At 30.7% G+C, this 13,195-nt stretch overlaps 1 protein-coding gene across 2 annotated transcripts; it reads left to right on the forward strand.

Moving 5' to 3' along the window:
* The first annotated feature begins 599 nt into the window (after positions 1–599).
* LOC143079914 (uncharacterized) lies at positions 600–12,639 on the forward strand. Of its 2 annotated transcripts, none has more exons than XM_076255544.1 (2): positions 600–699; positions 11,421–12,639. In XM_076255544.1, exon 2 carries the CDS (start codon positions 11,492–11,494, stop codon positions 12,620–12,622), a length of 1,131 nt encoding a protein of 376 aa, XP_076111659.1. In that variant the 5' UTR covers positions 600–699; positions 11,421–11,491; the 3' UTR covers positions 12,623–12,639. The 2 variants fall into 2 exon arrangements, with proteins under 2 accessions (XP_076111659.1, XP_076111660.1); XM_076255545.1 differs by lacking the exon at positions 600–699 and adding an exon at positions 10,167–10,191.
* The last annotated feature ends 556 nt before the right edge of the window (positions 12,640–13,195 follow it).

Genomic DNA, 13,195 nt, shown 5'->3' on the forward strand with positions numbered 1-13,195 from the left:
ATCTTATCTCATAGGTTTTTTTCCTAATAAAAGGTCGTAGAATGAACTATTTTGATTTTCAGAATCCACGTCATTTAGTCTCTGGTGGATAGTTTTAGTATTGGCAATAACACAACAATATCTATGCCATAATTTAGTTTATATAAAGTATCAAGTAATATTAACAATTCCTTTCAGCTTTGTTGAACCTTGTTGACCCGAGATCACAATTACGATGAAATCCATTATTGTAACTGGCTTCTGTTTACCTGTTTACTCTTTCATGTGCGTCCCTCCTTGGAGATACGATTCCTCAATTAATTCATTAATGTATGTCCTTAAATAATTTATCATTCAAAGTACTAGAACGTATTGGCTCTTCGATTTCAGAGGTGTACATCCTTAAAAGCTTTTATACTGTGCCTCGAGTGATAAGTGAGTAGGGATATGAAAAAAGAGAAGAGAAAAAAAACCCAAATGAGGTATCCAATTTTATCTCCTAACTTAGGTAAGTTATACATAGTAAAATTCTAAGTTTAATTTACCAGGTTTTTAAAGTTTATGGTAAGGGTTCAGACCTTGCGACATATTTTAGCAAGTTTTTAAAGATAAATCGTCGTATCATCCCCACTCTAATTCCTCCCCAAAGATTTTCAGAGCACACGTTTTCAATGTGTATATTTGTATAATGATATCGACAGATAATCAGCTAAAAGTCAGGTAAAGTGCATGATATGTTCTTAAACAAATAATGAATGCTTGGTTTTCACAAATGTTTTAACAGCTCGAATTAAAACAAATTTTAGCCTAAGGTCAATATTTAGCCTTTCAAGCACAGCAAACATGATAGCAATAGCAAATTCAACATACACACAATGTATATATTGCAAAATAATAATCTTTCTCAATGATTGGATTGATACCTGGTATGAGTAATTGCCCTTAGATAAATACAAGTTTTGACTAATTTTGATTATTTTTATATAAACATGATAAAGATAACAATGGATTATAAGGAGATGTGGTTTGATTGCTAATGAGACCAACTTTTCCCCTAGTAAATATAAGTTCAAAGGAGTTAGATTTGTAAGCAGTAACATGTTTAGGCAACTGAACACCAATGAGAAAACCCCACATAGTATAGGTGGCTATAATCAGTCAAGAGCTCAGACTAATATATAATAATAATTTTATTTGCAAAAATACACCCATATGGGTCAAGCAAACACAAATACAACATTTAATACAGACAGTGAAGAATTACAAATATAAACATAAAAAAAAAACATAGTAATAAATGGTAATTAATGTAGCCTTTGATGAACATGGACCTCATTTTCGCAATTCTAATGATTGCTTTATAAAGTCACCAATTTCTGTCAAAAGCTCAGATTTAGGATTTAAAAGTTGTTTTAGCTTTAAAAGTGGTTGATAATTTGTAAAATCAGGATTTAAATTATTAATCTTTAAAAATAAGCAATCTCTTAAAGTTGAGTTTAGTTTGCAGTATAGTAAAAAATGGTATTCATCATCAATTTTATTACAAAGTTTACATAACCTTTGAACTCTGGGTACATTTTTATATCTTCCCATTTCAACTTCTAGGTTATGGTCACTAACCCTTAATTTAGAAATTAATTGTCTGGTTTTAAAATTTGATTCTTTTAATAAATAATTTTCAATTTTTATCTCAGTTTTTATTTGACCATATAGAAATAATTTCGAACTGTCTGTTATAGAAGAAAGTTTATTCAAGACTTTTTTTGTATAAAATTCATGTGATACCTGTTTAAACTTCATCTTTAAGGAATATTTAATTTTATTGTATGGTTTATCACAAGTTTCAAAATCTTTAGCATTTAATCCAGTCTCTTTAAAAATATTTAGAGCAAATGTATACCAACTATGAAAACCATCATTATGCAGGGACTTATTTAATTCATAGGCTTCTTTTAACAGAGGATTAATATCATTGGTATGAAATCTACAGAAATATAGCATAACTTGTGGTTTAATAAATGAAGCCATAGAAAATCTGCCCAGTTCTGTTTTGGCTGAAATATTACATGCAGTTTTTCTAAGTCCTAGGACAGATTTACAGTATTTATTATGAATCATTTCATAGCAAAATTTATCTTCTAACGACAAAGTATCACAAACAGAACCATGTTGTTCTGAACGTTTCAAAGATTTAAACATGGATAAATAATCTTCCATAAACCATACCTCACTATTATATAATAAAACAGGTCTTATTAAGACATCAAAAAGTTTGCATGATAAATTAACAGGGATGGATTGAAAGTTAGAAAATCTACTTTTTAAAGCAAATAGGACCTTCAATCCCTTTTTTGATAACTCTTGGATAGCATTTTTAAAATTACCCTTATAGTTAATAATGTTTCCTAAAAAATTGTATTCTTTAGTCTCATTTAATTGGATGTTTTTATAGCATACCACAGGGGTGGGAGAAAATTTATTCTGAAACGTCATAACTTTAGTTTTTTTAGTATTAACTGTTAATTGCCAGTCATAGCAGTACTTCTCTAGTTTATTTATTGCATTCTGCAGTCCTATATGTGAACTTGACATTATTACCAAATCGTCTGCAAAACTCAAGCTGGACAATTCAGATTTTTGAAGGACTAAAGGTTTACAAGTATTGTCAAAAATCTGATGTATATCATTAATAAAACAATTAAAAATAGTAGGGCTTAAACTATCCCCTTGCTTAACACCTCTTTCCAATATGAAGGATTTAGAAATTTTATTATCAATTTTAATAGAAGATTCTGTTAAGTTATACATATCACTAAGTACCTCATAAAATTTTTTCCCTAGCCCATTTTTAACCGGATTTTTGTGACAAAAATGTCGGTTATTGATTTGGGGATGTACGGCGGGCGGCCGGGCGGGCGGGCGGGCGGTCGGGCAGTCGGGCGGGCGGGCGGGCGGGCGGCAATCAAATGTTGTCCGTGCATTAACTCATGAACCGTTCAACCAAAGCTTTTAAAATTTTAATATGTTGTTACTGACAACTAAATGAAGGTCAAGTTCAATAATGGCGATTTTGACTTTTACCGTTCAGGAGTTATGGTTCTTGAAAGATTGAAAAATGGAGTTGTCCGTGCATTTACGCATGAACTGTTCTACCAAAGCTTCCCAAATTTTAATATGTTGTTACTGATGAAAGAATGGAGGTCAAGTTCAATAATGACGATTTTGACTTTTACCGTTCAGGAGTTATGGTTCTTGAAAGATTGAAAAATGGAGTTTCCAGTCGTGTCCGTGCATTTATGCATGAACTGTTCTACCAAAGCTTCCGAAATTTTAATATGCTGTTACTGATGACAAAATGGAGGTCAAGTTCAATAATGACGATTTTGACTTTTACCGTTCGGGAGTTATGGTTCTTGAAAGATTGAAAAATGGTTTTTCCCGTCGTGTCCATGCATTTTCTCATGAACCATTCAACCAAAGCTTTTGAAATTTTAATATGTTGTTACTGATGACAAAATAGATGTCAAGTCCAATAATGACGATTTTGACTTTTACCGTTCAGGAGTTATGGTTCTTGAAAGATCGTAAAATGGCGTTTCCATTCAGGTTGTTGCATTTACTCATGAACCATTCAATCTAAGCTTTTCAAATTTTAATATGTTGATACTGATGACAAAATGGAGGTCAAATTTGATATTGACGATTTTCACTTTCACCATTCATCAGTAATGGTTCTTGTGATATTGCCAGGACACAAATAAATGTTAATAAATCCGGTTTGCTGTCGTTGTGACAGCCTCTTGTTTATGAGTTTGTATCGTAACCCATTATGCCACAAAGTGTCAAATGCTCTGCGTAAATCAACAAAGCAGGCAAATATCTTTTCTTTCTTTTTATTAACATATTTTGAAATTAAAGATTTTAATATAAACAAACTATCTGTGGTTCTATGATTGACTCTAAATCCAAACTGTTGATTTGCAAAAATGTTTTCATAATGTAATGTTAGTCTATTATTTAATGCAGAGCTAAAGAGTTTTGCAATACAATTTTGGAGAGATATACCCCTATAATTATTAAGATCAGTACAGTCTCCAGATTTAAAAATTAATATTGTGTATGACTTTCTCCATTGAATCGGATATTTACCTGTTTCTAAAATTAGATTAAAAAGTTTAGTTATGGATTTACATGTAACATAACTGCTATATTTAATGACTTCATTTGCAATTCTATCTGGTCCTGCACTTTTCCCCATTTTTAATTTGTTTATACACTTTTTAACTTCTGTTATAGTGAAAGGTGCATCTGTCAATACATTTTCCTTTAATATATTTTTATAATCTTTAACATATGCATCTATTTTATCCATAAAAGGTACATTTATATGTTCAGGTTTCCCCTGGGACTGAAAATGTTGACTTAAATTTCCCATATTAATAAGTTTACTTAAGTTTGAAGAACTACTATCATCATTTTTAAGTGAATTTAAATGCTGCCAGTACTGTTTTGGATCAGTTTCTTTCCAATTTAAAAGTTTATCATAAATATTTTTCTTAAATAGATATTTCTTCCTTTTTATCATCTTTTTAAGATTCTTACATTGATAAAAAAAATTATGACGTAGCTGCAAATCAAATGGTTTAGAACGCATTTTATTGCCTAAATCAACCACTGTTTTTTTCAAATCGTTAACTTCATTGTCTGACCATGATTTCTTCTTTTTTATTTTTACTTTTTTGTGTCTTATTATTTTACAGGACGTTTTTGCCAAATTATCAAAAATATTTGTTAGTTGTTCTGAGGCTTTATTGATGCCATTGCTGTTTTCATCAAAAATATTATTTTCAAAAGAGACTATCTTATGTAATACATCACAATCACTAATAGTGTCGATTAATTTGTTTTTAGAAATAGCTTCCCATTTGTATGTACACTGTAAAGGTATAAAATTAGGAGAATCTTCCTCAAAATCAGGAGTAATATTACAATATATATGAACAGAAATCTGTGAGTGATCTGATAAATATGTGGCACTATCAACTTGAAAAAAATTAATAGAAGTTAAGAGGTCCATGTCCGCCAAAGCATAATCAACAACACTTGATCCATATGACTTATGGCAAGTAAAATTCCCCAAAATATCACCTACAAAGCGACCATTTAACACACGGAGCTGGGAAGCAATGCAGAGGTCTATGAGACCTTGACCTTGAGTATTAAAAATGTTATCTCGTGTATTTCTGAGAATAGTACAATCTTCACTATAATCATCAGGCAGCACATTTTGCAGAGAGTTAAGAGACAGACTTTCATTATCAATAAAATCTATCTTTTCTCCAATTCGAGCATTTAAATCACCAAGAATTAGAATATTAGATGTCTTTGGAATATTAGATATTTCATTTTCTAGATTCAAGAAATCATCATCATAATAATTGGAGCTAACAGGAGGAATATAGCATGCACACATGTAAACATCTTTATTCAAACCGAAAAAGGCTTTATTTAATTTGAACCATAATCTGTTTTCTGATGAAGAAATATGTGGCATTTCAGTTATGCCTTTCTTATATTTTGATTGATATAAAACAATAATGCCGCCACTAAATCTCTTTGATCGCCTTTTTTTCTTTCGGCATCTCTGAAAAGTGCTAAATTCAGGAATATCTAAATTAGAGTCTGATCCCTTCCATGTCTCAAGAAGTATATTTATATCATGTTTTAAATATGAGTTAAAAGTTTCATCACTGCATTTGCTCCCCAGCCCCTGAACATTCCAAGATGAGATAGTAAGGTTACTTATCATAATAAATAACAAATTCAAAAACTGGCACAGACATGACTATATATATTCCAATAGTGTTCAAAGTAAATATAACATGTACATGTATAATGTGTATAAAACAATTTGTTTTTTTTTTTTCTTTCTTTTTCATTTGTTAGGTTGATATATTCATGTGCAAATGAATATCTATACGTGGCATTTAAATGAAACAACAATATTAAAAAAGAAGAAATGAAAAAAATTAAATGTTCATTGGTCTTTTCAAATATTTAAGAAGAATGAACAATGGGGCAAAGAGGAATAACTCCAATTCTTTTTTTTTTTTTTTTTTTTAATACATTTCACTGAGTTTGAATGTTAGAAATGATGGTTCATTAAAGGACTTAAAATTAAATATTAAAGTCATTTCAAAGCATTTTGAAGTTGAAATATGTTTATATCTATAACTTTAAAATGTACATATTCAAAAACTTTTCATGATCATGATGCAAACAGTATACATATCACTTATACAGTTTATTGTACAATTGATGTTAACATAATAAATGCACTGTCCTTTTGAAATGTACAATGCATAATTGTCTGATTTCCCATATTACACATACCTCCCCTCACAATGATATATATATATATATTTTACGATATAGTTTTGAAAAGTTCATCAAGCTGCATTTTTCTCAATATTTCAAAAGAAAATAGTTTTATCTTTTAAATATACCACTAACCAGTAAACTTTGAAAAAAAATATTCTTAACAAAAACATATTAGTATCTCTTCCTGAGATTATTTTCATACATAATTTTAAATGTCAAAAAAGAAAATATAAAGCAATTACTGTCATAGTGTATCTATTATTTATATGAAGCCTTGCAAAGCTAATCGAAGAAGCTTCATATTAATGTCACTATTTCTGCAATCCTTGTAGTCGTCTTGGTATTCATTATCATATCTCGGTCTTGCAACGGTATGATTTGTCGGAATGTGTTGGTATCTATTCTGACCTGCACGGTTTTGATTTTGTTGGTTGTAGTTTCGTCTCTGTCCATTATCTTTCTTGGCATAGCGAAATGGATTTTGATTTCGGGCATGAAATTTGTTTGTTTGGTTCTCATCACTTTTTACACCCACCAGAGGATTGACAATTTGCTTTAAATTTCTCACATACTGAGATGTGCCACCCTCATGATTGAGGTGAATTCCATCACTAAAATGAATTTGAGATATGTTTTGATGTGTTACATATTTTGCGTCATATCTGTCGCATATTTCAGCTAGATGTAGATTACACTGAATTCTTTTCCTCTCATATTCATTTCTTGATTGTATGTTGAGATAGTACCTTGGTAAAAGTTCGTTAATGATGATATTGCAGCCTGGAATTTTATTTTTTGTAGTTTTTATGAGTTCTTCAATATCTGCAGCCACTTTGTTAGGGTCACTTTCTTCAAGATCATTAGATCCTACCTGGAAAGCAACTATTTTAGCCTTTATAGTCTCAGATTCAATCAATTTCTGTGCACCAAAGGTTGTTTTATCCCTCAATGTTGTTATTCTTGTTTTTTTTAACCTGTATATCAGTTTTGGTTGCAAGTCTTTCACTAGGGATGTACCAATTAACCAAAAATGATTACCACCAAATTGCTCAATTAACTCCTCATCTTCAGCACTTTTTTGTGATCTTTGTTCTGTCTGTTCAACATTTGAGTTATGCTCATCATATGAAGTTTGCCTTGTTTTAAAGTTATTTTCATTTGAGATTTGAGATTTATCTCTTTGTAGGCTTCTTGTATTGTGAAGGGGCATTTCATTATCACTTTTTATCTGTTCGCATATAGTTTCAACAGTTTTCATTTGTTCTTGAATATACCTTTGTTTATCTGCACTATTTCCTAAGTTCTCTTTCATTTTTTCACACATTTCTCCTACTGAATTTACTTTCTCTATCACATGATTAGTTACAGTAGTAAGGTTGTCAATTTTTTCAGTGTTGTATGTTGGTTCCTTATTCTGTTTTAGTGTTTCAATTGTGGTCTTCATGTCCCTGACATTCTTCTCTAAACTTTCTATCTTTTTATTATACATCATATGACAGTTGGCTAGTTTACTTTCAATACTGTCATGAATATTCTGCTCAAACTTTTTAGTATACATCATATGGCAGTCAGCTAGTTTATTTTCAATACTTTGTATAGCTTTTACTACTATGTCACAACTCATACATTGATCCGGTTGCTTACCAACTTTATTGTCTGATGTTTGTTTTCCCTCCAACTGATGGTTGGGGTCATTAACTAGATCATCTTTATTATTTACCTGTGTATTTTCACTGTCATTCAAGAACGATTGTTTAACTAATGTTTCATCATTGTCAACAGAATTTGTTGGTGTTTCACTACATGAATCATTCATATCCTTGTCAATATCTGAGAATTTTGGTAATGTTAGTTTTTTTATTTCAGTGTCAATAGTTGTCCTGGGATTAGCTCCCTTTATACATTTCTCAATTAAACTTTTAATTCTTCCGAACTCGTAGTTTATCCACTCTTGACATGTGTTACCTTGAACAAGGCTTTTCATGGTTGTATAATATAGTGTAATTACTATCACTTTTTTAGTATTATGACATACTTTAATTACAGTCTTAAAAATATCGGAGTGGGGAAGTTTTTCTATGAATGGTTTCTCCTCGTCCTTTAAGTTTAGCACATTCTTTTTCTTGTCACTATCCTCCCATTCAATATTCATATTAGAGTCATGACCCAAGTCAATATAATATCTGAAAAGTAGTGTTCTTCTCCAATATAGAACTGATTGTTTATTTAAATCAAAAGTAACTTGTTTTGAGTCACGTGTTTTGGTGATGACAGGAGAAAGAGCCATTTTCATAGAATCTGTGTTTCAATTAGTATAACATTATGTTCCTTCAATACTTTGATTGCTAATAATTGATTTGATAGTTATTAATATTATGTTGTGCCATCTCTGTACCAGAATTTTGATCTTACTAGCAGCAGCAAAAACCCGACCTGCACTTCCGGCGGCCATGAAAATATATCAGTCTGAATCTGCTTTTGACTCATTGAGGTCTAAATTTGTAAGTTTTAGAATTTGTCTCCCATGATGCAAGACAAAATTCTACTTTAATAAGTCAAATATTGTTAAGCAAGAAATAATTGACCAGAATCAAAAAGTTGCAAATATTGACTCCTACAAGTCGATAAGTGATCAAAATTGGTTAACTTCAAGACCCACGCATATTTATAAGGAGGTCATGCATCTAAATCAAATAAATGACAACATTGAAAGACAATGCTTTGTCTTCTAAAGAAAAATATGAATGAGAGTCTAAAAAATCGGAGATAATGTTCATTAACCTTACAATGCAACCACCTGGAACCACACTTAATGAGGTAAAACATCTGTGTTTAGTAAAGATGTTCAATTAGACAATTAAATATAGATAGCTCAAGTCCTTGTGAACTCTCAGACAGGTTTATGCTGTTATAGGTGGTGTAGTTTGGCCACCAAGTGAAATGAACTTTTTTCATCAACATAAATAGACCTTAACAAGTCTGTCATTTTCTGACTTAGATTAGTCTAAAATTGAAAACACATTATTATGATAAATACATGTTTTGACTTCTTTAAGTCAAAAACAAAAATCGACTTGTTTATGTCTGAGCTCTGACTGATAATAAGCCCTTACATGTATATGAAAAATATGAAGTAATTATTTTAAAACTAACACCCTAATATAGTACAAAACGATCAATAAAAAAACAAACCAAGACAAGCATGAACAAACAACAACCACTGAACTACAGGCTCCTAACTCAGTGACTTGGAACAGACACATAAAGAATGTTACTTGCTTTTAAAAATGTTTGACTACATGTATCTATTTAAATAGTTAAATTTAAAATCATTAAAGATAGATTGGGGGTGTCTAATTTTTTATCCATAGATTTATTTTATTTTTTAAGGAAAACTTCTTAGTTTTATATACTTTGAAAATATTAAGTAAAAAAATGGGGTCACCAATGTTCCAAGCTGAAATTTTGATTTGAAAATTTAAGGCAAAACATACATTTTGACGCAAATTTCATATAGAAAATGAAGGAAAAAACGTTTGATACAAATATATTGAACAAAAAGTTGCATTTCTAATCCATAGAATTTTCTTATTTTGTGTTATTGAATTGTCCAAATATTAATTTAAAAGTTAAAATAAAAAAAAAAATGGTAGGTCACTGTCCATATAAGAAAGATATGAGTTAATTTAGAAAAGAAAATAGATAAAAAAGGGAGTTAATCCATAATTTGAATAAATTTGAAAATTTGTACTTTTTTTCTTGTTCAGATTTTAATTTGTTTCTTTAGATACATCAATGGTATTTGGTATGCTAGTGTTTAATATTGAGAGGGTGAGTTGTGTACCAGAAAAACCACATTTTCACCTGACCTCTGACCTCAAGGTCATTGAAACCTATCTAAGTGTTACATTGTATATTATAAACATTAAGTTAATTGTGCGAGCATTAATAACAGACATTTTTATTTGTCTTTTGAGATAAGTCGATGATGTACTGTATGTTTTTGTAAAACCATGGGACAGCTTGTTGTATACTATCATAACATCTAGCAATCTAGCCTTGGCCTTCGGCTTCAAGGTTAAATAGTTATATATTTTAAGTATATATGCATGATTAATTGGATGTCAAAAATTTGGTTTCATTGTTATACAGATTAATATGAAGTTTGTTAAGTACAGGTATAATCAAAAGAGGTCATGTGCCATAAGGACTACAATGTGACTTGACCTTTGAACCCAAGGTCAATAATTGATGTTTTTTACATGTGAAGCTAGAACTTGTATTGTATTTTCATAAAAAAAAAAATTGGTTCCATTATGGGAAAAAGTGGACGCATTGTCAAAACCGAAGACAACCATCTTACTCCTAACCTTGTAATGACATTTGCATGTGCAATTTGCAAAAATGATTTGCGAGTATTTCAAGGTTTTACAGTGCACTTATCTAGTTTCTCATACAATTACTAGATGAATTCCGAACAGTCTTTATCACTCCTTCAACAACATTGAAAAGGGAATATACATGTTTACATTCATGATAAAATGTATATATATATATATATATAAATACAACTCGTCTAAACATCAACCCAACAATGTTAGATCTGTAAATTTGCTTTCGCATATATTTTGTTCTTCCCTGGCCGGGATTCGAACCCATGTTACTGAGATATCGTGACACCAAATCGCCTGCACTGTAGCCGTCCTACTAGACCACACAACCACCTGGGCTTCATAAAAATGAAGCTTTCGGTGGCCAGATGTTACCTTTCCACGTCAGTTTTAATCTAACGTCGTACTACAGTACATGATATATAAGGCATGAAGATGTTATTCTTACAGATCAGCTAAACTATCTCCAACTCTCCACAAGAGATCAAATGACACAGAAAATAACAGCTATAGGTCACCATACGACCTTCAACAATGAGTAAACCCATACTGCATAGTAGGCTACATGTTTTTAATAAGAAAACTAAAGACCTGATTTATTTACAAAATAATGAATATGTACAAATGTACATTTGCTTTATAAATATATTTACCTTTGATGTTTTATAGGTATTAGTGACTGCCATGGTATCAGCATAAACTTGAACAGTAGCGACACAACAGAAACTTTCAAAATTAAAATGGCTGCCCCAGTTCTGACTCCACAACAGCAGCAGGCAAGTTTAAGAGCAAATATGCCTAAACCTGCCAAATCTGTGAAGCCAGAAAAACCCAAGAAAGTTGTAATAAAACATGTTCTAATGAATCCGTATAGCAACACTACATGGCCTTCCTTAGAAAATGAAGTAGAAGTTAGTTTGATAGAGAAATTAGCAACAAGTTTTGAAAAATTTGCAATGCCAAAGGAAAAAGCTGGATTGAAAAGAAAACATCTGGTAAATGAAGAAGTTCAAAAAACTAAAAAGAAGCTTAGATCACTGGTTGTCTTTGGTGTAAACTGTGTTACAAAAGCTCTAGAGAAAGACGGCTTGCAATTAGTGATTACTTGTAAATCTGCTAATCCACCGATTCTCACTCAACATTTGATTGGTTTGTCTAAAACTCGAAAATGTGTAGCAGTTTGCATCAACAATCTAAGTAAAACTTTGTCAGATACAATAAATATTGGATCTGTTGCTATTGGGTTTTTAAAAATTGACAATGATTGTGAAGCAGAACTGAACTTTAACGAATTTATAGACTTTGTAAGAAGTGTTGTTCCAAAAGCCTGGACAGAAAACAAGAAGGATAAAAAAGTAATGAAAAAAGATGCTGGTTTAAACAAAGGAAAGAAAATTGGTGAACTAAAGGGAGATAATAGAATTGAATCGATTTCAAAGGGAGATAATCCTACATATATTGAATCTGGTTTAGAAAATGACAGCAGTAAACAGGAGAAAGAGGGAGATACAAATATTATGGAAACATCATTATTGTCATCATTAAACAAAATAAAACCAGCATGTCCAATCACGGAACAACCAGCTGAAACAAATTCTAGTGTTCAGGATTATTCTAGATTTTATGTTTATAAAAAAGATGTTAAGGCAAATACTCCATCTTTTGGGGATGATTTTGTAGCGTTCATGTCAGATTCTGATGTTCAAAGTAATTCTGAAGAAGATGAAGAAGTTAGAAAGAAAAATAAAAAGTTTAAAAACATAGAAGCTGATGAATACACTGAAATTGATGTGAGAAGGATGAAACAAAATGAAAATAAAAAGAAAAGTAAAAAAAAGATAAAGAAAGCCCTGAAGAAACAAAATAAATGATTTTCTAATTGTAACTGCATTGGTTTTTAATGATTATTGGAGACAGTGTTATTCACACTCTTGCTTTTGTCATTAAAAAATTAGATAATGTGGTGTGATTGCCAATTTAATATACAACTTTACATCAGAAACCAAATAACAGATGTGAGCAACAAAAGGTTGCACTTTGTAAATACAGTTGTTTCACAACCACTCCTCTGTTGAAAAGAAATATAATATTCATAGATATTTGAATTTGTTTTCCTACTAGTTCCCCAGAATTCCATGTTTCATCTCACAGTCAGCAATTGGTCAGGGTTACTACTTATACAAGTAATTTTTATTTACTTGAATAAGTAAATATTAATATACTAATATAAGTAAATTTGTAGGATACTTATACAAGTGTATTTTATTTACTTGTATAGGTGATAATTTTCTGGCTTAGTTATGTCCCTTAGACATTCAGATTTTTTTTATTGATATACGGTAAGTAAAAAAGTCATCCTATCTTTTTTTCTTGAATTCTTAGGACTGCTGTAATAGAATTTTAAATTGTCTGTCCTTTTCAGATGTCTTTCCTAATCATTTAAG

The sequence above is a fragment of the Mytilus galloprovincialis genome, chromosome 6, assembly GCF_965363235.1.
Source record: "Mytilus galloprovincialis chromosome 6, xbMytGall1.hap1.1, whole genome shotgun sequence".
NCBI lineage: Eukaryota > Metazoa > Mollusca > Bivalvia > Mytilida > Mytilidae > Mytilus > Mytilus galloprovincialis.

Excerpts from the sequence above, each read along its gene's own strand:
- LOC143079914 (XM_076255544.1), top strand. The coding sequence starts at position 11,492 with ATGGCTGCCCCAGTTCTGACTCCACAACAGCAGCAGGCAAGTTTAAGA.